Source organism: Chiloscyllium plagiosum, chromosome 35 (genome assembly GCF_004010195.1).
Source record: "Chiloscyllium plagiosum isolate BGI_BamShark_2017 chromosome 35, ASM401019v2, whole genome shotgun sequence".
Classification (NCBI taxonomy): Eukaryota; Metazoa; Chordata; class Chondrichthyes; order Orectolobiformes; family Hemiscylliidae; genus Chiloscyllium; species Chiloscyllium plagiosum.
In genome coordinates, this window is record NC_057744.1 from 38,742,554 (window position 1) to 38,768,071 (window position 25,518).

Sequence of the window (25,518 nt, forward strand, 5' to 3'; positions counted from 1 at the left end):
CTGAACAAAGAGACCTTGGAGTGCAGGTTCATAGCTCCTTGAAAGTGGAGTCACAGGTAGATAGGATAGTGAAGAAGGCATTTGGTATGCTTTCCTTTATTGGTCAGAGTATTGAGTACAGGAGTTGGGAGGTCATATTGCGGCTGTATGGGACATTGATTAGGCCACTGTTGGAATATTGCGTGCAATTCTGGTCTCCTTCCTATCAGAAAGATGTTGCAAAACTTGAAAGGGTTCAGCAAAGATTTACAAGGATGTTGCCAGGGTTGGAGGATCTGAGCTACCGGGAGAGGCTGAACAGGTTGGGGCTGTTTTCCCTGGAGAGTCAGAGGCTGAGGGGTGACCTTATAGAGGTTTACAAAATTATGAGGGGCATGGATAGGATAAATAGACAAAGTCTTTTCCCTGGGGTCGGGGAGTCCAGAACTAAAGGGGATAGGTTTAGGGTGAGAGGGGAAAGATATAAAAGAGACTGAAGGGGCAACTTTTTCACACAGAGGGTGGTAGGTGTATGGAATGAGCTGCCAGAGGATGTGGTGGAGGCTGGTACAATTGCAACATTATGAATGGGTAGGGTTTGGAGGGATATGGGCCGGGTGCTGACAGGTGGGACTAGATTGAGTTGGGATATCTGTTCGGCATGGATGGGTTGGACCGAAGGGTCTGTTTCCATGCTGTACATCTCTGATTCTTTGCTCTGTACGCTTTTCTTTTTGTTACTTTTCTCTCTGTTGTCTTGTTTTATTTCCTACCTTCTCTCTTTTATTTCATTTTGCTTACCTCTTAATGAAGAGCTCGGTCATTGTGGTATACGGGTTCAGTAGCATGGATTCATGGCAGTGGTGGCGGAGGCAGGTTTGGGTGCATGGCAACTTGTACATTGATGAGGTGGTCCTAGTGCCAACTTGTGGCGGAGGAAAGTTTGGGTTCCCAGCAGCGTCTGCTTTGAATTAGGCGTGTGTACAAGACCCAGTGGCATCTGCAGCTGCATCGGCGAGATGGCCCCAAAATTAACTCATGGCAGTGGAGTCTAGTTTGGGCGAGTGCAGAACCTGGCAGCGTCAATGGCATCTGCATTGCTGAGGCCCATCAAGGATTCTTAGTGGTGAGGGTGTTGGGGGAGGCGAAATGGTGCTGAAGAGTGGCTGCATGGCAAAGTGGACTTGTGCCTGACCATCAGGCCTATGGCCCATGACTGAGCACTTAACAAGAAGGGCTAAAGTTGGACACTTTTTCTTTAATTCTTCATTTTTCTGCCTTTATATTCTATTTTTTGGTTTATTTTGCTGTGTTTTAAGATGGTGCCAGATCGTGGCACTGGAGGAAGGCAAGGAGCATGTTGTCCCTGGTTGCAAAGACTTTGGCATAGAGAGGTTTGGTGAGAATGCAACTTGAATACTGTGTGCAGTTTGGTCTCCACATTCAGAAAAGATATACTTGGATGAGAAGTTGGTCACTAAATTCGTAGGAGAAAGTGAGGACTGCAGATGCTGGAGATCAGAGATGAATGTGTTGCTGGAAAAGCGCAGCAGGTCAGGCAGCATCCAAGGAGCAGGAGAATAGACGTTTCGGGCATGAACCCTTCTTCACTAAACTCATACCCGAGATAACACTTCACATTTTGTAACAAGATACACATGACAATAAATGGCATATTAAGTACTATAGACCTCAGAATAGTCAGAGGGAAATTGAGGGACAAATGTTAAAGCAATCTCAGATACATGTAAGAATAATAAGGTTGTTATAGTTGGTGATTTTAATTTTCCAAACATTGACTGATTCTGCCACAGAGTTAAAGGTTTGGTTGGTGAAGAATTTGTTAAAGAACCTGTTAAAGAAAATTTTCTTTATCAATGTACAAATGTTCCCACTAGAAAAAGAGCAAAACTTGACCTTTTCTTGGGTAAATAAGACAAGTGGTGCAGGGGAACACTTTGCATGTAGTGATCATAACTATTTTAAAACAAATAGATTTCTGAAAAGGTTAAACGCAGCAGGTCAGGCAGCATCAAAGGAGCAGGAGAATCGATGTTTCGGGCATGAGCCCTTCTTCAGCCCTCCTGAAGAAGGACTCATGCCCAAAATGTCGATTCTCCTCCTTGGATGCTGCCTGACCTGCGCTTTTCCAGCAACACATTTTCAGCTCTGATCTCCAGCATCTGCAGTCCTCACTTTCTCCTCCTTATGAAAAGGTTAAGCCCTTCATAAAAATTAGAAGGTTTTAATTGAACTAAGGCAAATTTATTGGTATGAGACAAGAACTTAAGCCGATTTGATCAGTTCATCTATATCTTACTGTAAGCGTGTAATTTCTTCTCTCTTGCATGTTTATTTCCAACCCTTGACTTTCTGATTTACAGAAGTGATGGGCTGTTCATCCAAATATCCTGTCACAAACTCTGTTTTATCAATGTAGTGGGCATAATAATGCAGGGGAGTGTCTTATCCAATTGGACATGCTATGAGACAACTGCTGCAAGATCCACCGCTGCCAAAATCACCATGGTGTCTACCCGGAACATCACTTCTGCTCCCATAATTTCCACCACCTTAGCTACATCCGCCTCCACCGATGTCACATACTGGAACGTTACCAGTGACATCGCGAACATCATGTGTTACATGACTTCGTCCCCTGCGGCTGTCGCCAAAGGCACCATTTCCACCCCCCCGACCCCCAGGTTGAATGTGACTTCTGTTGGTGACATCATCCACGACCCCATAAACACAACCGCTCCAGAGATAGTCTCTGTCCCCACACCCAGCTCCTGCCCCACACCAAGTCCAAGCTCCCAATGCTGCTGAGTTTTTACCATTACCCCAGACCTCCCCCTCACTGAGGATGAATGATTAGTTCATCCCCCTATGCTCCCAATTCAACATGCATTGAACTTCTCTTCCGCTGCCTCCGTGCTTACTTTTTCCAACTAGACTACCACCCACCCTTCAAGGAGCCCTTCTTCCGCCTCCAACACACCCCATCCACCTGGACACTCCATGCTGGTCTGTTACCCGCCCTCAATCTCTTCATTTCCAACTGCTGTCGTGACATTGACTGCCTCAACCTGTCAACCTCCCTCACCAACTCCAAACTCTCACCCTTGCAACGTGCAGCACTCCAACCACAACCTCCAATCAAACCAGCAGACAAGGGGGTCACAGTGATAGTTTGGCACATTGACATCTACGCCGCTGAAGCCAGATACCAACTTGCGGACACTTCCTCCAACTGCCCCCTCGACCACGACCTCACCTCCCATCACCAAACCATCATGTCCCAGACCATCCACAAACTCATCACCTCAGGAGATTTCCCACCAATGGCTTCCAACCTTCTAGTCCAGGAACCCCGCATTGCCCAGTTTTATCTCCTACCTAAAATTCACAAACCTGATTGCCCCAGTCGATTGATCGTCTCAACTTGCTCCTGCCCCACCGAACTTACCTCAGCATACCTCGACACCGTCCTGTCCCCTTGGTCCAGGATCTCTCCACATATGTTTAGGACACCACCCACACCCTCCACAACTTTAGTTTTCCCAGCCTCCAATGCCTCAGCTTCACCGTGGAAATACAATCCCTCTCCACATCCATCTGTTGTCGTCCTGTTTACTCCCAGCCCCCCCCCCCCGCCCCCAGTCAGTGCAAAACGCTCAGGGACACAGTAGTTTTACTGTCCTTAATTCCAGGTCCTGGAGAGAGAGAGAACAATCATCCATGCGCGCAGGAACAAAAGTTAGGAATCAGGAGCTTCAAAGAAAAATATCTAAACAAAATTAGGTACTTTTTAAAATTGTTGCCTTTGTCCCCAACACCTCCCCTTAGAAGTATTTTTAAGACAACATGGCGTCACTGGGAAAAGGGAAAGAAAGTGGAGCATTCTGCTCAGGTCCCAACAGTAAAGTGCATTGACTGCCAGGGAAACTTTGTCCAGGTTTTTGCTGTGGGAATCTCAGTTTCTGGGCTGTGGACTCGACTCGGCGAGCCTTTCTTCTGGGGAAGAGAGTAGCTTGGACTGCGGCGCCATGTGGTCCGCTGTGAGGGTTTTCTCTTTTTATAAATGTAATTGCATTGAGATGATGCAAAAGAAAAGAGAAATGCTGAATTTAAGGTTGTACTAATACTTGGGTTGAAAAAGGAAGTTTCAATGTAAATTGTGCCATGCTGACAGTGTTTGATACTTAAAAGATTTGGTTTGTTAAAATCCTGCTTCAGAAAATCCCTGTAAGTAATTTGTTTGAATCAGAATCTCTGTTTTGTGGGCTATGTAATGAGGCAGATTTTGTTTTCACATTGAAATTGTACATCATTATGTCCTTTGTAAAATTATCAAACTTGTCAGCTTAAAAATAAGTGAGTGCCTTGAGCCCCTGATTTGTTTGAAATTCTACAATGCCTGTTGAAAATAAAGTTGGGTGAGTGGTCATGCTTTAGACCAATAAGAGTATTGTATTAAAATATCTTTGCTGCGTTTTTAATAGTGTTCACAAAAAGAAGAGTGCATTTTGAGTTTGATGTTTTGTTAAGATTTTAGATAATATAGAACTTGAGGCTGAGCTGTTTCAGTTATGTTAATTATTAAGACCTTCATATCGCAAATTCAGAGAATGTTGATTTCTACCAAAGTTGCCACTAATTCTAACTGTTTTATTTGGGAAGTTTCAGTGTGGAGAACACATTTTAATATATTCTGCATTTGTTTCCCACGACTGTTTGAGATTAAAATCTGAACTGGAACTGCCTCTTCAATTGCGAAAGCCCAGGAAACCTTTTCTTGTTTTCTTGCTGTTCCAGATTTTTGAAATCTTTTTCCTGACAGCTTTCATATTAGCCAAGTATTAATTTGCTAAAAGAAAATAAATTTTAGAATAACCTGAATGTGGTACCAGAGGGTTTGATTTTAGGATTTTGTTGTTTATAATTGACTGAATTGTTTAGGCAGTGCAATTTAGTCAGGAAATCGTCTGTGTAACGGTTCCCCATGATTAGGACGTTATAGCATTTGCATTATCCTTGAAGATCTCATCCTGCCATTATATCTGGGATAACTTGTGACTGTGAGTGACAGGGGGTTGTCTTAAGTAGCATATGTGGTCAGAGTGGTCAGAGCATTTATAAGCATTGCTATTGGCCTGTATAGAAGGGATGTGTTTCCTTTTGTGCAGTGCCTCACTTTGACTCAACCTTGCACGGCTGCAAGGGGGGGTCAAAAGGGGTTACCTCGCTTATACAAGTTTTAATAAACTTTAACTGTTTCCTTTGTTCAGAAAGAGCTTTTTGCCACCACCTCATTGAACTCTGCAAGATGTGTTAAAGGTTCCTCCAGAGAGCCTGTACTGTACCGTGTTTAATAAATTTGGTTGCTTGTTCACAGAAGTTGGTGTGTTGCAGTTGCATCAAGTGTGCAGGAACCTCAGGAGTAAAAGAACTTAAGACATAAGAGGTACAGTTAGTAAGTTTGCAGGTGACACCAAAATTGGAGGTATAGTGGACAGCGAAGAAGGTTACCTCAGATTACAACAGGATCTAGGTCAGATGGACCAGTGGGCTGAGAAGTGGCAGATCGAGTTTAATTCAGATAAATGTGAGGTGCTGCATTTTGGGAAAGCACATCTTAGCAGGACTCATACACTTAATGGTAAGGTCCTCGGGAGTGTTGCTGAACAAAGAGACCTTGGAGTGCAGGTTCATAGCTCCTTGAAAGTGGAGTCGCAGGTAGATAGGATAGTGAAGAAGGTGTTTGGTATGCTTTCTTTTATTGGTCAGAGTATTGAGTACAGGAGTTGGGAGGTCATGATGCGGGTATACAGGACATTGGTTAGGCCACTGTTGGAATATTGCGTGCAATTCTGGTCTCCTTCTTATCAGAAAGATGTTGTGACACTTGAAAGGGTTCATAAAAGATTTAAAAGGATTAGATCAGATTAGATTCCCGACAGTGTGGAAACAGGCCCTTTGGCCCAACAAGTCCACGCCGACCCTCCGAAGAGCAGTCCACCCAGACCCATTCCTCTACTTTCCCTCCTGACTAATGCACCTAACACTACGGGTAATCTAGCATGGCCAATTCACCTAACCTGCACATCTTTGGACTGTGGGAGGAAACGCGAGCACCTGATGGAAACCCACACAGACACGGGGAGAAAGTGCAAACTCCACAAACCGCTGCCCGAGGCGAGAATTGAACCCGGGTCCCTGGCATTGTGAGGCAGCAGTGCTAACCACAGTGCCGCCCCGCTATTGCCAGGGTTGGATGATTTGAGCTGTAGGGAGAGTCTGAACAGGCTGGGGCTGTTTTCCTGGAGCGTCAGAGGCTGAGGGGTGATCTTCGATGTTTACAAAATTAAAGGGGAGGGGAGTTGTTTATGAGTGTGTGAGTGTGCAAAGTCTGTGAGAGGGTGCATGTGGGAGTGTATGTGTGAGCGTATGAGAGAAGGTCTGTAGGAGTGTGTGTGTGTAGGACTGTGTGCGCGAGTCTGTCAGTGTGTATATAGTGCAATGGGGTCACCTGTCGTGTGACATGAACCCAAGGTCCAGGTTGAGGCCATCCCCATGCATCCTGCCTCAATTCCTGATGAAGGCCTTTTGCCCGAAAATTTGATTTTCATGCTCCTCGGATGCTGCCTGATCTGCTGTGCTTTTCTAGCACCACTCTAATCTAGTCTCTGGTTTCCAGCATCTGCAGTCCTTGTTTTTACCCACTTTCATTGTTGCCTGTCCCAAAGTCCGCCTTGGAGGACGGTCGCACGAAGGTCCGAGGTCGAACGTCCTGGACAGCTGAAGTGTTCTCTGACTGGGAGGGAACACACCTGTCTGTTGATTGTTGTGCGGTGTCCATTCATAGAACAAAGTACAGCACAGAACAGGCCCTTTGCCCCACGATGTTGTGCCGAGGTTTAATCCTAATGTAAAAAGTAATAACTTAACCTACACACCCCTCAACTCACTATTCTCTGTGTGCCTATCCAGCCCTCGCTTAAATGTCCCTAATGATTCTGCTTCCACCACCACCACTGCTGGTGATGCATTCCATGCATTCACAACTCTCTGCATAAAGAACCTACCTCTGACATCTCCTCTATACCTTTCCCCAAATAGCTTAAAACTATGACCCTTCGTACCCGTCAATCCTGCCCTGGGAAAAAGTCTCTGGCTACTGACTCTATGTATTCCTCTCATTATTGACCCAGGTAAATAGTGCGGTGAAGAAGGCATATGGCGTACTGGCTTTTATTGGTAGAGGAATTGAGTTCCGGAGTACTGAGGTCATGTTGCAGTTGTGTAAGACTCTGGTGCGGCCACATCTGGAGTATTGTGTGCAGTTTTGGTCGCCATACTATAGAAAGGATGTGGAGGCACTGGAACGGGTGCAGAGGAGGTTTACCAGGATGTTGACTGGTATGGTCGGAAGATCGTATGAGGAAAGGCTGAGGCACGTGGGGTTGTTTTCATTGGAGAAAAGAAGGTTTACGGGTGACTTGATTGAGGTGTACAAGATGATTAGGGGGCATTTAAGCGGGCATTGGATAGGCATATGGAGGATAGTGGGCTAGTGTAGGTTAGGTGGGTCTTGGATTGGCGCAACATCGAGGGCCGAAGGGCCTGTACTGCGCTGTATTCTTCTATGTTCTATGTTCTATTTTGTACACCTCGATCAGGTCTCCCCTCTTCCTCCTCCTCTCCAGTGAGAAAAGTCCAAGCTTATTCAATCTTTCTTCGTAAGGCAATCCAATCCAGGCAGCATCCTGGTAAACCTTCTTTGCACCCTCTCCAAAGCTTCTGTATCTTTCCTATAGTAGGGCAACCAGAACTGGACACAATATTCCAAGTGTGGTCTCACCAGTGACTTGTAGAGCTGTATCAAAACCTCGCGGCTCTTAAACTTGATCCCCCTGTTAATGAAAGCCAAAACACCATATGCTTTCTTAACAACACTTGGGTGGCAACTTTGAGGGATCTATGTACTTGCGAACCCAGATCCCTCTGTTCCTCCACACTGCCAAGAATCCTGTCTTTAACTCGAATTCAGCATTCGAGTTTGACCTTCCAAAATACATCACTTCACATTTATCCAGGTTGAACTCCATGTGTCATTTCTCAATCCAGCTCTGCATCCTGTCTGTCACGCTGCAGCCTGCAATAGGCCTCGATACTATCGAGAACACCTCCGACCTTTGTGTCATCTGCAAATTTACTAATACACCCCTCAACCTCCTCATCCAAGTCATTTATAAAAACTACAAAGAGTAGAGGCCCAAGAACAGAGCCTTGCAGGACCCCACTCAACACTGACCTCCAGGCAGAATACTTTCCATCTACAACCACTCTCTGCCTTCTGTCAGTCAGTCAATTCTGAATCCAGATAGCCAAATCTCCCTGTATTCCATACTTCCTGACTTTATAAATGACCTTTCCATGGGGAACCTTATCAAATGCCTTGCTGAAGTCCATACACACCACATCCACTGCTCGACCTTCATTGACCTGCCTTGTCACCCCCTTGAATAACTCAATAAGATTTGTGAGGCATGACCTGCTCCTCTCAAAGCCATGCTGACTGCCTTTAATCACGGTATGCTTTTCCAGATAGTCATAGATCCTATCCCTCAGAATTCTTTCCAAAACTTTGCTGATCATAGACGTAAGACTGATTGGTCTGTAATTGCCAGGGATTTCCCTATTACCCTTCTTGAAAAGAGGAACAATATTCACCTCCTTCCAATCCTCCGGTTCGACTCCTGTGGAGAGTGAGGAGGCAAAGATCTTCACAAGCGGCTTAGCAACCTCCTTGCTTGCTTCCCGGAGCAGCCTTGGATAAATCTGGTCTAGCCCTGGAGACTTCGTTCACAAGTTCTCATTCACAACCAGGTCCCTTTCCTTAGAGAAAACTGAAGCAAAATACCCCTATCTGCTCAGACTCCACGCACAAGTTCCCTACGCTATCCTTGATTGGCCCTACCTTCTCCCTGATCATTCTCTTATTCCTCACGTATGAGTAGAATGCCTTTGGGTTCTTCCTAATCCTTCTTGCCAAACCTTTTTTGTGCCCCCACCCCCTCCGGCTCTCCTCAGTCCATTTCTGAGCTCCTTTTTAGCAAGCCTGTAATCCTCTAAAGCTGTGCCAAATCCTTGTTTCCTCCAGCTTACGTAAACTGCCTTATTCCTTTTGACGAGAAGCTCCTCTGTTCTTGTCATCCAAGGTTCCTTAATCTTATCACTTCTTACCTGTCTCAGAGGAATATATGCATGCATCACTCGCAACAACTGCTCCTTAAACAGTCTCCACATGTCTGCTCTGCCCTTTCTGTGGAACAATTGTACTTTTCAACTTCTGTCTGATAACATCATCATTTCCTTTTCCCCAATTAAATATCTTCCCTTGGTAACTGCTCCTTTCCCCTTCTAAGGCTATGTTAAATGTTAGGCAGTTGTGATCACTGTCACCAAAGTATTCTCCCACCGCGAGACCTGACACCTTTCTGGCTCATTGCCGTGCACCAAATCCAAAATGGCCAAAGATCATCTGTTGCTGTAACCTCTGCTTGGTCTCCCCAATGTACCATGCCTCAGGGCATCCTTGCCTGCAGTGTATGAGGCAGTGTTTGTTGAGTGGCACGAGTACCTGCCACATACATGGTGGGAGGTGTCCCCACGCATAATGGTGGTATCCATGTTGACACTCTGGCATGTCTTGCAATGTCTACCGTGACAGGGTTGTATGGAGTTGTTCTGAAAGCTGGGCAGTTTGCTGCAAACAATGATCCGTTTGAGGTTTAGTGATTGTTTAAAGGTGAGGAAGTGGAGGTGTGCCCATTGCACTGTGCACACACACAGGCAGACACATACACTCACGCAGACCCTTTCTCAGACGCTCAGATGTACACTCCCACACTCACATGCACCTTCTCACCGAATTATACCCCTTTTCACTCACACACACACACACACACACACACACACACACACACACACAGACACTCAGAACCACTGCACCCCCCCAACCACACTCCTATGCATACACACAAGTATAAGTTTGTGGGGTGAATTTGCAGAATGACATGTTGCTTTGCTCAAAAACTGCATGAATCCATGTAAAATTCTGTAAATCTATTTTTCCGATTAGAATCAGTCTGACCATTGTGACACAATCTCACACAGGGCAGCTCACACCTTCAGTGTATTATTTGGGCTGATATGACAACAGTTGTTAAAATTCACTTGAGAATGTAACTTTTAAATGTTCTGCAATTTACACATGAAAGAACTGAAACCAACATTCATTCTAAAAGGTGAGAGACTTAACCAATCCAGGTCTTTTTCAATATGTAATTTCAGTTAGATCACACTAAACTTTTGCTATAAATTCTGTGTCTTATGATCTTATTCTCCACAACCACCTGATGAAGGAGCAGCGCTCTGAAAGTTAGTGCTTCCAAATAAACCTGTTTTACTATAGCCTGGTGTTGTCTGACTTTTAACTGTGCTCAAATGAGTAAGTGAAAAATTTATAAGTCACCACTTACAGCGCCATCTTAGATACAGTGGTACCTAGATACAACTTCTTCAGTTACAAGATCTTAGAAAATAGAGAAATAACAAGACCATCAATGCAGAAATAAAAGATAAGAACAGGAGTCTTCCGACCTAGACCATACTGCACCTAGGCTCCAGTTTGCACTAGACCTTGGTTCCAGAGTGCGCCAGTCTTCACCTCGAGGATCAATCATGAGGTTGAGAGAGCGCTCTGGAATTGCCTGGAGACCACACTGAGGCCAAGCCAGGCCTAGAAACTTCCAACATATTGTTGGAAGACCACTGCGCTGTGCTGGGAAACCGTCATGGGACTTCAGTGATGGATTGGAGATCAGCCCAGTGAAAATGTTGAATTGTCTAAGATGTGTAAAGAATAGCTCTGAAAAAATGCTGGAGATTGCAACATGGGAAATGTCTCATGCTAACTTGGTGCAAGACCTGAGGTGGTTGGGAAGAGCAGCTATTGAGGGAGAAGGAAAGAGAGCTTGTACATTTTTATTTACTTCAAAAGTAATTACAATTTTGATCTAATGTCCCTGCACACAGATGCAGTAAAACAGTTGGCATCAATTTCTTATCTGTTGGTCTCAAGTTCAGCAGTAATGAGGCACTTCCAGTTATATTTAGACTAGAGAGCCCCACCTAGTTGGGCACAGCATGGGTGGTTCTTGTTTACTGAGCATTCAACACAATACTTCCTGCCAAAACTCAATTTTAAGCAGCTGCTGAGACATTTTTCAACACTCTTAATTAAAATGAAATATGTTTTCCACTGCAGACATGCTAGACACTGCAATGAATTGATATATAGTGGTGAAAAGATTGGATATGATAGCTGACTATATAGTCAGAGAGGTCTTACAGCATGGATTAAATGTAATGATTTCAGATCTGCAGTTTCAGCTGCCTTTGGTGACTATCTTCTTTATTCTCCACTGGTGCCCTGCATCCCTCTTTTGAAATCTTGTGGTATTCTGAAGGCAGATGATTTTGAAAGAATGTTGGGTGATTGTGCTGATTGTGCAGGAATTTATAGGACAATTAGTTAAAAGTAATCATAAACTATAAATGTCATCTAATGATTATGTTATAGTGGTAAACATCTGTGGTTATTGCTTTGATAAAATGGGGATTATGCTTTTCATATTCTCAGGATGATCCAAGCTGATAAATGGTGAAATATTTACTAATCAGAGAGATGCTTTACAAAAACACAGAATACAGTTCAGCAGTTAAATCAGCTTTTGTTATGGTGACAGGTATAATGGAACCTCATGTAATCATAAAGTGAAGTGAGGTTGGTATTGAATAAGATTGGTTGGTCATGGGATGACATTTTAGTAAAAGACAAAATTAAAATAAGCCTGATGGTGATATATAGGTACTATTGGATAAATGTCTGATATTTATTTAATTACCATTAAATAAATCCTGGATTCTGAACTGAGGTGGAATGCCATGGTGAAAACTCAGAGCCTGGTTTATATTTTGCTGTTGTGGTTGGAATAACAACTTCTAATGCTTGTATTAGGTTTGAAAAGGGAAGGGAGTTCCTGAGTGAAAAATCATGGTGGGATGATTGATTGCTTCCCTTTATGTTTCAGGCATTGGCAGCCAATACTGGAGCTGGATTTGCAGTTGCAGAACCCCAAATTGCTATGTTCTGTGGGAAGATGAATATGCATGTCAACATTCAGACTGGAAAATGGGAACCTGATCCTTCAGGAACCAAAAGCTGTCTAGAAACCAAAGAAGAGTTTCTGCAGTACTGTCGAGAGGTGAGCCTGGGACTGAGGTGTTGCCAGAAATTAATTCACTTTTTACTGAGGCGCAACCTGACTGGAAGCATCAGTCATTGCAGGTTTAAGACAAAACCCACAATTTTAACATTGGACATCTAGGTGGGCCACTGCCTCCCTTGTCTCATTTAATGTGGTGCCTCTGATCAAACTGCACGTGAGTTGTTCTGTTCCAAGAATATCATCAAAATGTTAATAAATTTAATGTTGTTTACTTTTTCTTAGGTTTATTCGGAACTTCAAATTACTAATGTGGTGGAAGCAAATAAACCAGTCAGCATTGATAACTGGTGTAAAGTGGGAAAGAAACGGTGTCGAGGTCACACTCATATGGTGATTCCTGTTAAATGTCTGGGTAAGTACGGTGCCACTTTGAACCAAAACGTAACATAATGGAGAGTAGCAGCCTTGAAATTGTTTTTTTTTCTTCACACATTCTTAAAAGTGAACCTGCAAAGGTTGCTGCAGTGAAAGAATTTACTTCATTTATACCAATTTAGTGGACTTTCTGGGTACATGAAAGTTAGCATTATGTGTGTATTACAGATGCTTGTTAGCACAAACCAAAATGCTGTTTAAGCTTTTCATCTTGGGTTCATTAGGGCAAAAGGTGCAGAAGTACCAAATCACAAAGGCAATATGAGGGGCATGGATAGGATAATGTTTTCCCTGGAGTGGGGGAGTCCAGAACTAGAGGGCATAGATTTAGGGTGAGAGGGGAAAGATATAAAAGAGACCTCAGGGGCAACGTTTTCAGAGAGGGTGGTATGTGTATGGAATGAGCTGCCAGAGGAAGTGGTGGAGGCTGATACAATTGCAACATTTAAAAGTCATTTGGATAGGTATATTTAAAGGAAGGATTTGGAGGGATATGCGCCGGGTGCTGGTCGGTGGGACTGGATTGGGTTGGGATATCTGGTCGGCATGAAGGGTCTATTTCCATGCTGTCCATCTCAATGACTCTGTGATTTGTACTGTTTAGATAGAAGACGCTGGTTTGTGAGGAAATGGAAACAGATTGGTTTATTGGATTGATGTAGGAAAATGTTGAGATTACTTTGCACAATAAGATATTAATTCAATCTGGGCCTGTGTCAGCTTGCAACTCCTATTTTAATTCATCCATGGAATATGGATATTGTTTGCTATGTTAATGTTTATCACGCATCCTAATTGTCTTAACTGAGAAGGTAATGATAAGATATGATAGTAAGCCTCTGGGCTGTGTGATGAAGGTACATCGACTGTAGTGTATGGAAGAATTTCCAGAGATTTGCCATTGTGACAATGAAGGAGCAATGAAGTAATTTCCAAGTGAAGATTTTTCTGATTTTGAAAGAATCTTGCAGATGTCAGTGTTCTGGTAGCCCTGCTTCCTTGTCCGTCTCGAGACTGAGAGTTTGGAAGGTGTTTTCAAAGAAGTCTTTGCAAGTTGCTGCATTGAATTTTGTCACTGATGTGCACTGCAGTCGCTAGAAGGTGTGTTCACGTGGTTGCTGGTCAAGTGGACTACTTTAACGTGGTTGGTGTTGAGACGCTTCAGTCATGTTGAAACTGCATTCTTCCAGGCAACGGGAGTGTTTTCTATCGCACTCCTAGTTTGTGCCTTGTAGATGATAGAAATTCTTTGATGAGTCATACAATCATACAATACGGAAACAGACATTTCAGTCCAACTTGTCCATGCAGGCCAGAAATCCCAATCTGACCCAGGCTTATTTGCCAGTATTTGGCTCATTTCCCTCTGAATCCTGCCTATTCATATACCCATCCAGGTGTCTTATAAATGTTATAATTGTGTCTGCCTCCACAAGTTGCTCTAGCAGCTCATTCCATACACACATTACATGGAAAAGTACCTCTCAGAGCCTTTTTAATTCTTTCCTGTCTCACCTGAAACCTATGTCCTAGATTTGGACTCCCCCACCTGAAGAAAAAGACCTTGACTATTCACCCTCTGCATGCCCCTCATATTTTTATAAACTTCTATAAGTTCACCTCTCAGCCTCCGATGCTCTAAGGTTAAAAAAAAACCAGCCTATTCAGCTGTTGACCTATGTTCACTGTCAAGTGAATAAGGCAAGGCTGGAAGATCTTTAAGGGTAGGCAGTCAGTCGGCAAGACTGATGAGTTAATGGCATGGATTGACGCATGGAAGTATGTATATTATTGCCATCACAGAAACGTAGTCCTGACGAAAGGTTCTGACCTGAAACATAGACTCCTCTCCTCCTCTGATGCTGCTTGACCTGCTGTGCTTTTTCCAGCTTAACTCATTATCCACTATCATAGAAGTATAGTTGAGCGAAAGGCTGAATGGCATCTTAACATATGGTTAGAACTTAGAAGCAAGAAGAGGATGATCACTTTGTTGGGACTGTATTATAGACCTCCAAATAGCCAGTGGGTACTAGAGGAGCAGATACCTGTAGGAATAATGGAGTAGTATTGGTTGGAGATTTTAATTTCCCCTGTATTGATTGGTCACCTGGAGTGTACAAGGCCTGGATGGGACCATAATTTGTCAAATTTGTCAAATGCGAAGTTTCCTAAATCAATATCGAGAGGGCCGTATTTGGGTGGGTACAACACTGGACCTCCTCTTAGGAAACAAGGTCGGGCAAGTGACTGAAGTGTCAATCGGAAAGCACTTTGGGTCCAGTGACCATAACTCTCTTAGTTTTAGCATAGTATGAATATAGATAGGACAGATCCACAAGTTAAGGTGCTAAACTGGAGCAGGGCAAAGTTTTGGGCCATAGGGAGGATCCAGCAGAGGTCGATTGGGTGAGTCTGTTTGGAGGAAAAGGAATGACTGGCAAATGAGAGGCTTTTAAACGTGTGATATCAAGAGTCCAGGGACAGTACGCAGGATATTGAGGCTCTGGTCAGGAAAAAGGTGGCGGCATATGTCAGGTTTAAGCAATTGGGCTCCAGTGAATCCTAATATTGCTATAATAGATATGGGAGCACACTTAAGAGGGAAATCAGAAGAGCAAAAAGAGGGCATGAGATGGGTCTGTCAAATGAGGTTAACGATAATCCCAAGAGGTTTGACAGCTATATTCTGAGTTAAAAGGGTGGCTAAGAAGAGAACAGGTCCCCTTAAAGATCTGCATTGCCGTCTATATGTGGAGCCACAGGATATGGAAATTTGTAATGAATATTTCTCCTCTGTGTTTGTTGAGGAGAGAATCATAGATGTTAAGGAAATAAGGCAAACAAGTGGGAATGTTTTGGACTGCATACATACTATCAGAGAGGTGGTGTTTGCAGCCTTAAGGAGCTTGAGGTGCAAAACTCCCCTGGGCCTGATTAAGTCCATCCTCAGTTGTGGGAGGCAAGGGATGAAATTGCAGAGGCCCTTGCAGAGATTTTTGCTTCATCTTTAGCCACTGGTGAAGTTCTGGAAGACTGGAGGATGGCTCATATTGTTCCATTGTTTAAGAAATTTTGCAAAGACAAGCTGGGGAACTACAGGCCAGTGAACCTGATGTCAGTGGTAGGCAAGTGGTCGGAGAGGATTCTGAGGGACAGATCTGGATAGTCAAGATAGGCACCTGTCCATACCTCCATTGTTTTCTGATGCAGGCAGTTCCAAAGGTACATAGTCATCATTTCCCCCGCCCCCCCCCCCCCCCCAGCCCCACTCACCTTCCTACTTATCTCTCAGCCCCCTTGGTTAACAAGCCTCATTCCTGTTAAAAGGCTCTTGCCTGAAATGTCTATTCTCCTGCTCCTGCATGCTGCCTGACCTGTTCTTTTCCAGAACCATACACTCTACCCTGGATAGTCAAGGTCTGACTAGGGATTTTTTTTCCCAAGATGGCATGATATACGTTAAGGATAAAGATTTATACACAAGGCAGTTGTGGAAACTACTTCGTCTTTTCACTAACCATTGTGTCTGTACAGCATACATGCAGTTAATTAATTCTTCTGGAACTCTTGATAATATAACCTTCCTGAGATCTAAACTTGTGTGTTCTTGATTTAGATGAGATTAGATTAGATTCCCTACAGTGTGGAAATAGATCCTTCTGCCCAACAAGTCCACACCGATCCTCCGAAGAGTAACCCACCCAGACTCATTTCCCCTACATTTACCCCTGACTAATATACCTAACACTATGGGCAACTTCGCATGGATAATTCACCTAGCCTGCGCATTTTTGGATTGAGGGGAGAAACCGGAGCACCTGGAGGAAAACCACATAGACACGGGGAGAATGTGCAAACTCCACATAGACACAGATGGACTGGAAAATCAGATTGGTAGTGGATCTCAAGGAAAGGAATTTATGGAATGTCTAAAATGTGTTTTTTGGAGCAGCATGTGGTAGAGCCCACTGGAGAACGGTCAGTTCTGGATCTGATGATGTGTAACGAGACAGACTTGATTAGGAAGTTGAAAGTGAATGAACCCCTAGCAGGCAGTGGCCATAATATGATAGAATTCACCCTGCAGTTCGAGCAGGAAAAGCTGGAATCAGATCTAATCAGTATTACAATTGAGTAAAGGTAACTGCAAAGACATGAGAGAGGAGCTGACCAGAGTTGATTGGGAAAGGAGGCTAGCAGAAAGACAATTTCTGGGAATGATTGTGGAGGCACAGCAGTTATTCATCCCAAGGAAGAAGTAATGCACTAAGGGGTCGTCGTTGGGCAGGGTGGGAGCAGGTGGACGGGAGGGTTGTCGTTGGGCGGCGTGGGGGCAGGTGGACGGGTGGGGCTCGTCGTTGGGCTGGGTGGGTTGGCACGTGGGGGCGGTGTTGGATGGGGTTTGGGGTGGGGGGGGTGCTATTGGATCGTGTATGGGGGGGCGGGTGGAGGTGATGGCAGACAGTGCAGCAAGGGCTCGCGTGTGGTGCGCTGCTGCTTCGTCTCTTGACCAGGGAGCGGACTTAACAGAAAACCCTGAGCCCCAGAGGAAAGGCATTGAATCAATTAACCAAGTAATCAATTATCCGAACAAAATAGTGCCCACCCATCTCGTTCAGATAATCGACATTCATCCTTATTCTGGAATGGTTTAAAAATGTGGAAACAAACTAACAAGACAATACGCAGCAGTGCATTTGATTGTTCCTGCGTTCATCGAGATATTCTCCCACCATCACTGATGCTAACAGCAGTGTGTATCATCTGCAAGATGCATTGCAAAAATTTATCAAAAATCTTTCAACAACAACTTCCAAACCAACAACCACTACCACCTAGAAGAACACAGCAGATACATGGGAGTGCGCAATCTGCAAATTCTCCTCCAAGCCACTCACCAGCCTGACTTGGAAATACATTGCTATTCCCTGAATGCTATTGGGTCAGATTTGCGGAATTCTCTTCCTAACAGCACTCTGGGTCTACTTTTGGCACATGGATGACAGCGATTCAATAAAGCAGCTCATCTTCTCGAGGACAACTCGGGATGACCCACAATTCATGATTGAATTAAAGAAAATCAACCAGTGAGGATAAATGAGTAATTTTATTGCATTGTATTGTAAATATGTTAGGTTTAACTGTTGATAAATCACATTTAAAAATGATGCAAGTGAATATATAAAAACTGCTTAAATGTTCGAAGAATTTCTGGCTTGACCAACCTTTCAGACTCCCACTAATTTCAGAGTGAAAAACCTCCTCCCTAACTTCAGTCTTAACCTTCAAACCTCTTACTGTAAATTGATACCTGGTTAATAGCCCATCTACTCTTAATCTCAAACTTAGACTTTTTTCAGGTCCCTTTTCAACTTGCTGCTGCTCCAAGGAAAAGAACGCAAGCCTATCCTGTCTTTACTCCTAACCAAGACCCTCCAGACCAGGCAGCATGCTGAGAAATCTCTTTTGCACCCTCTCCAGTGCAATGAAATCTTTCATAGAATGTATAAGCAGTATCTCTCAGTACTCTAGTTATGGCCTAAACAGCATTTTATGCAGATCCAGCATAACCTCCCTGCCCTTGTATTCCACTTGCTAATAAAGGCAAGTATCCCGTATGCCTTCTTCAATCCCTTGTCTAACCTATCTGTTCTGCTGCCTTCAGGAATCTGAATACCAAGACCCCTCTGATCATCATCAGTACTTTCCAGGATCCTATCAAATCTAGTGTAATCTTCTTATCTTGTGCCTGCTGCGCTTTTCCTGCACCATACTTTTCAGCTCTGGTCTCCAGCATCTGCAGTCCTCACTTTCTCCTCATTAATCTCCTTATCTTGCACACCTTCCCAAGGAGGTTGAGCAGTAACTTTTTCAAGGTTTATAAAATCATAAAGGGAATAGATAGAATAAATAGCAAATATCTTTTCTCTAAATTGGGGGAGTTCAAAACCAGGGGACATATTTTTAAGGTGAGAGGAGAAAGACTTACTTGGGACATGAGGCAGCTTTTGTTTTTTGCAGAGGGTGGTTTTTATGTGGAATGAGCTGCTGAGGAAGTCGTCGATGCAGGCACAGTTAGAAACATTTAAAAGACATTTGGATAGTTAGAAAATGAACAGAAAATGTTGAGGGGGATATGGGACAAATGCTGGCTTTGTTTCCCAAACTAAGGACAAGTCAGGGAACTATAGACCGGTGAGCTTGACCTCCGTGGTGGGCAAGTTGTTGGAGGGAATCCAGAGGTACAGGATGTAAATGTATTTGGAAAGGCAAGGACTGATCAGGGATAGTCAACATGACTTGGTCCGTGAGAAAACATATCTCTCAAACTTGATTGAGTTTTTTGAAGAAGTAACAAAGAGGATTGATGAGGGCAGAGCAATGGACGTGCTCTACATGGACTTTAGTAAGGCGTTCGACAAGGTTCCCCATGGGAGACTGGTTAGCAAGATTAGATCGCATGGAATACAGGGAGAACTAGCCATTTGAACACAGAACTGGCTCAAAGGTAGAAGGTGGTGGTGGAGGGTTGTTTCTCAGACTGGAGGCCTGTGACCAGTGGAGTACCACAAGGATCAGTGTTGGATCCACTACTTTTCATCATTTATATAAATGATTTGGATGTGAGCATAAGTGGTACAGTTAATAAGTTTGCAGATGACACCAAAATTGGAGGTATAGTGGACAGCGAAGAAGGTTACCTCAGACCACAACAGGATCTTGATCAGATGGGCCAATGGGCTGAGAAGTGGCAGATGGAGTTTAATCCAGATAAATGCGAGGTGCTGCATTTTGGGAAAGCAAATCTTAACAGGACTTATACACTTAATGGTAAGGTCCTCAGGAGTGTTGCTGAACAAAGAGACCTTGGAGTGCAGGTTCATTGCTCCTTGAAAGTGGAGTCCCAGGTAGATAGGATAATGAAGGCGGCAAAAGTGTGGACTGCAGATGCTAGAAACCAGAGTGGTGCTGGAAAAGCACAGCAGGTCAGGCAACATCCGAGGAGGAGAAAGTGAAGAAGTATACTTTCCTTTTTTGGTCAGAGTATTGAGTCTAGGAATTGGGGAGTCATGTTGGTTAGGCCACTGTTGGAATATTGTGTTCACATCTGGTCTCTTTCCTTTTGGAAAGATGTTGTGAAACTTGAAAGGGTTCAGAAAAGATTTACAAGGATGTTGCCAGGGTTGGAGATTTGAGCTATCGGGAGAGTTTGAATAGGCTAGGGCTGATTTCCCTGGAGTGTCACAGGCTGAGGGGCGACCTTATTGAGGTTTATAAAATCATGGGGAGGCATAAATAGGGTAAGTAGACAAAGTCTCTTGTCTGGGTTGGGGGAGGCCAGAACTACAGGGCATAGATTTCAGGTGGGAGCAGAAAGATATAAAAGAGACCTAGGGCAATTTTTTCACAGACTGGGTGGTACGTGTATGGAATGAGCTGCCAGAGGAAGTGGTGGAGGCGAGTACGATTGCAGCATTTAAAAGACATCTGAATGGGTATGTGAATACGAAAAGTTTAGAGGGATATGGGCTGGGTGCTGGCAGGTGGAACTAGATTGGTTTGGGATATCTGGTTGGAATGGACAAGTTGGACCGAAGGGTCTGTTTCCGTGCTGTGCACCTCTATGACTCTAACTGGTGATGGCTGCCTTATTGAACCACTGCAATCCATGTGCTGATGGTAGACCCACAATTCCAGGATTTTGACCCATCAAAATGAAGGAATGGTGATATATTTTGACATCAGGGTGCTAAGTGGCTTGAAAGTGAACTGACAGGTGGTGGTGCTCCCATGTAAGTGATCATTATTGTGGAAGGTGCTGCTTGAGGATCTTTTGTGAATATCTGCAGTGCATCTTGTAGGTGGTACACACTGCTGCTAGGAATCATTATTGGTGGCCAGAGTAGATGTTTGTGGATGAATGATCTGAAAAGTTTGCATTATCCTTGAATGGTGTCAAGCTTCTTGCATTGTTGGAGATGCACCCATCCAGGTAAATCCATCTCCTCACATCCCTGACTTGTGTCTTGTAAATGATGGAGAAGTGTAGTCGGGAGCTGAGTGACTTGCTGCAGTATTTGTAACCTCTGACCACCTCCAGAAAAGCACTGTGTTTATGTGGGAAACCCAGTTGAGTTTCTTGGCCATGATAACCTCCAGGATGTGTCGGTAATGCCATTGAATGTCAAGGAATGGTGATTAGATTGTCTTTTACTGGAGATGGTCATTGCCTGGCATTTGTGTGGTGCAGACGTTACTTACCACCTTTCAGCTCAAGCCTGGATATTTGTCTTGTTGCATTGGAGCATCGGCTGCTTCAGTATCTGAGGAGTCACAAATGATTCTGAACGTTGTGCAATCATCAGCAAGCATACCCACTTCTGACCTTAGGATGGAGAGCAGGTCATTGATGAAGCAGCTTTCACAAGTTAAAGCAGCTATGTCCAACAAGACTTTGAAGTTTGTCAAGTGGTGTGTTTATGCAGTCTGATTAAAATGTACACCAGACCCAAAATTTATGACCAACATTTTGGTCTTTCTGGTTTTAAATGTTTATTGTTGGCCAAATAGTTAAGCAATACTGAAGAAAATCATTTGGACTGCCATACCTCTGCCCACTCACCAAAGAGCTTTCCAGTTTGTTTTTTTCCGTGTCTATAGCGTCACTGGTTATCATAATCGCCAGCATCTATTGCCCATCCCTAATTGCCTGGAGGACAGCTAAGAGTCAACATATTGTTGTGGATTCGGAGTCACATGTAAGGCACAGCATAAGTAAGGAAGACAGATACCCTTTTTTAAAGAACATAATTACACATGGTTACATGGTTTACATTAAATGAGCTTTTTATTCCAGATTTTTGTTGAATTGAAATTTCACTATCTGCCGTGGTGCATTTGAACTTCTGTCTCTGAAACATGAGCCTGAGGTTTGCTTGTCTCGTGACATTATCACTTTGCCACCACCTCTCCTGAAAAGACCTCAAACAAAGTTGAACATGAATGGTTGAAGTCTCTGACAAAATGTCATATGATCATTATCATATTGATCAAAAAACTATCTAAGTATCCATTGATGGGTTTGGAATTTTGTCTTTATGGTCCTTTTTTTTTGGGAATAACAACTGTTTCAATTTTGTTTCTTTGATAGTTGGTGAGTTTGTAAGTGATGTGCTATTGGTACTGGAAAAATGTCATTTCTTCCACAAAGAACAAATGGATGAATGTCGAAGTCACCAGCACTGGCAGAGCATTGCCAAAATGGTAAGAACGAACTACCTGGGGATATCCTGAGTGCTACGAAACATGTATTGCCTCTCAGATACACAAACTTAGTAAATATGCCAATGCTATAGCTGATCATCTGTTACAATATTTTATTTTGTGTGGCCATTTTAGGAATGTTTACACTATTCATTGGTTAAGGAATTTTTGTCAACAATCTGTGCTCTCTGCAACTTCAGTCCTTCTGTTTTCTGCGAATTTATCTTAAGAATGAACCTGACTATTGCTAACTAATTATAGCTTTGTCCTGTATTTCTACCTCTGATGTACATCAAAGGTGAAAATATTGTGGTTAAAATAACTCATGACAATTAGTATTGGGCTGGTTCTAACCTAAATATCAGACCTAGACTGAAAATGTTTCAAAATGCTGTGTCTTTTAAATCAAGGCAGCCCCAGTCGCCACCATGTTGAATGCAAAAATTCTTCTAGTAGCAGGAGTTGGCCATTCAGTAAGATCGTGATTGATTTATGGCCCTGGGCCCACATCTCTTGATACCCTTAATAAAAAATATTTCTATCTCCGACTTAAACTTAACAATTGAGTTAGTATTCACTTTTTCGATGGCAGTTGAAGTGGGAGGAACGACAGCGCAGACCAGAGGCCCAACAGGAAGGTAACTTTAAATATATAAACTTACCTCAGGGGTTTAATGGTCTTCATTTTGTCAGCGGCAGTTGAAGTGGGAGGAGTGACAGTGAGGACGAGAGGCTCAATGGGAAGGTAAATTTAAAGTATGTAAACTTACTTCGTGTATAGGCGGAGCGCACGCTGAGTGGGAGCAGACATGGGCCTGCTGGGTAAGTGAAGCTTTATATTTGGGCGGTTACTTTACCCAAAACAGTCCTCAAGTCGTGTGTCCCATCCACCGTCCTCGTCTAACCAAAAAAATGGTTCTGTGCACCGGATTGGTAAGTGGACTAGTTTTTAATTTTTAAGTTTTCAGTAGTCTCGTTGGAACTTAGAATAGTGCGAATGGGGGTTAGGGAAGTTGAATGTTCCTCCTGCAGAATGTGGGAGGTAAGGGCCACCACCAATGTCCCTGCTGATTGCATCTGTGAGAAGTGCATCCAACTGCAGCTCCTGGAAAACTACGTTACGGAACCGGAAATGAAGCTGGATGAACTTTGGAGCATTCGGGAGGCAGTTATTGAGAGGAGTTACAGGGAGATAGTCACACCTCAGGTACAATAAGAAGGTAGATGGGTTACTGCCAGGGGACGGAAAGGGAATTGGCAAGCAGTGCAGGGATCCCCTGTGGCCATTCCCCTCAACAAATGTACCATTTGGATGCACTTGGAGGGGTGGGGGGGGTGACTTACCAGCAGTAAGCAATGGTGCACAGGTCTCTGGCACAGAGTGTGTCCCTGTTGCTCAGAAGGGAAGGGAGAAGAGGAGCAGACCATTAGTCATGAGGGACTCCACAGTTAGGGGGAAAGATAGGAAGTACTGTGGGAACAAGTTTGTGTGTTGCCTCCCAGATTCAGGGTTCATGATGTCTCTGATTGTGTTTTCGAGGTGCTTGAGGGGGAGGGGGAGCAGCCCCAAGTCGTAGGCACCAACGACCTAGGAAGGAAGAGAGATGGAGATTTAAGGCAGAAATTCGGGGAACTAGGGTGGAAGCTTAGAGCTCAGACAAAGAGTTGTTATTTCTGGTTTGTTGCCTGTGCCATGTGCGAGCAATGCGAGGAATAGGGAAAAAGAGGAGTTCAATACGTGGCTACACGGATGGTGTAGGAGGGAGAGTTTCAGATTCCTGGATAATTGGGTCTCTTTCTGGGGAAGGTGGGACCTCTATAAACAGGATGATCTTCACCTGAACCAGAGGGGTACCAATATCCTCAGGGAGAAATTTGCTAATGCTCTCCGGGTGGGTTTAAACGAATCCAACAGGGGTATGGGAATCCAAATTGTTGTACGAGTATACAGGAGGTTGAGAGTAGCGAGGTCCGAAATAAGATTTTAAATTTGCAAGAGGGCACCAGCAAGCAAGGTAGGTGAACTTGCAGCATGGGTTGGTACCTGGGATTTCGATGTTATGGCCATTTCAGAGTGGAGCAGGGACAGGAATGGTTGTTGCAGCTTCCAGGATTTAAATGTTTCAGTAAGAACAGGGAAGATGGTGAAAGAGAGAGAGGTGTGGAATTCTTAGTCCAGGACAGTATTCCAGAGGCAGAAATGGCGTTTGAAGGCTCATCTACTGAGGTAGAATGGGTTGAGGTTAGAAACAGGAAAGGAGAGTTCACCCTGTTGGGAGTTTTCTATAGGCCTCCAAATAGTTCGAGATTTTGAGGAAATGGTAGCAAAGATGATTCTCAAAAGGAGCGAGGGTGACAAGGTAGTTGTTATGGGGGCCTTTAGCTTTCCATATATTGATTGGGAATACGATAGTTCCAGTACTTTAGATGGGTCAGTTTTTGTCCAGTGTGTGCAGGATGGTTTTCTGACACAGTATGTAGACAGCCCAACAAGGGACAAGGCCACATTAGATTTGGTACTGGATAATGAACCTGGCCAGATGTTAGATTTGGAGGTAAATGAACACTTTGGTGATAGTGATCACAATTCGGTTATATTTACCTGAGTAATGGAAAGGGATAGGTATATACTGCAGGGCAAGAGTTATAGTGGGGAAAGGCAATTACAATGCGATTAGGCAAGATTTAGGATGCATAGGTTGGGGAAGGAAACTGTAGGGGAAGGGCACAATTAAAATGTGGAGCCTATTCAAGGAACAGTTACTGTGTGTCCTTGACAATATGTAGCTGTCAGGCAGGGAGGAAGTGGTCGAGTGAGGGAGCTGTAGTTTATTGAAGAAGTTGAATTTTTGTCAAGAGGAAGAAGGAGGCTTGTGAGGATGAGACATGCAGGCTCAGTTAGGGTGCTTGAGAGTTACAATTTGGAGATGCTGGTGTTGGACTGGGGTGTACAAAGTTAAAAATCACACAGCACCAGGTTGCCTTAACAGACAGACAATTTTTCAATGTATAATTTCAGTTCCATCACACTGTAAATTTTTGCTATAAATTCTGTGTTACGCTCAAGCCCTTCACTGTCACCTGATGAAGGAGCGTTGCTCCGAAAGCTAGTGTGCTTCCAATTAAACCTGTTGGTCTATAACCTGGTGTTGTGATTTTTTAACTGAGAGTTTAACAGAGCTGGGCTGAGGAGTGGCAGATGGAGTTCAACCCTGCCAAGTGTGAGGTTGTCCATTTTGGAAAGACAAATAAGAATGCGGAATACAGGGTTAATGATAGGGTTCTTAGTGAGGTGGAGGAACAGAGGGATCTTGGGGTCTATGTGTAGTGTGACTTCTGAAATTGTGAAGCTTGATCATGATACTATCAAGTACTAGAATAATCTTCAAGAGCTTTCAACAAGTTCTTCAAAAGATTTTAAAGACAGGATGCGATTTTTATAAAGCAAATTGTGAAGGCTGGATTTATCCATTATGATAGTAAAAACACCAGTGCAGATAGAGTAGACAGTCAGAAACTTTTTCCCCAGGTACAACAG

At 43.8% G+C, this 25,518-nt stretch overlaps 1 protein-coding gene across 3 annotated transcripts in view; it reads left to right on the forward strand.

The window, feature by feature from the left end:
* The window catches only part of aplp2 (amyloid beta (A4) precursor-like protein 2), a 223,482-nt gene that overhangs the window by 60,217 nt on the left and 137,747 nt on the right, over window positions 1-25,518 (forward strand). For all 3 annotated transcript variants that reach the window (XM_043676955.1, XM_043676956.1, XM_043676957.1), the window contains exons 2-4: window positions 12,141-12,314; window positions 12,561-12,690; window positions 21,868-21,980. In XM_043676955.1, coding sequence (XP_043532890.1) covers window positions 12,141-12,314; window positions 12,561-12,690; window positions 21,868-21,980 — 417 coding nt within the window. The remainder of the gene's footprint in view (window positions 1-12,140; window positions 12,315-12,560; window positions 12,691-21,867; window positions 21,981-25,518) is intronic.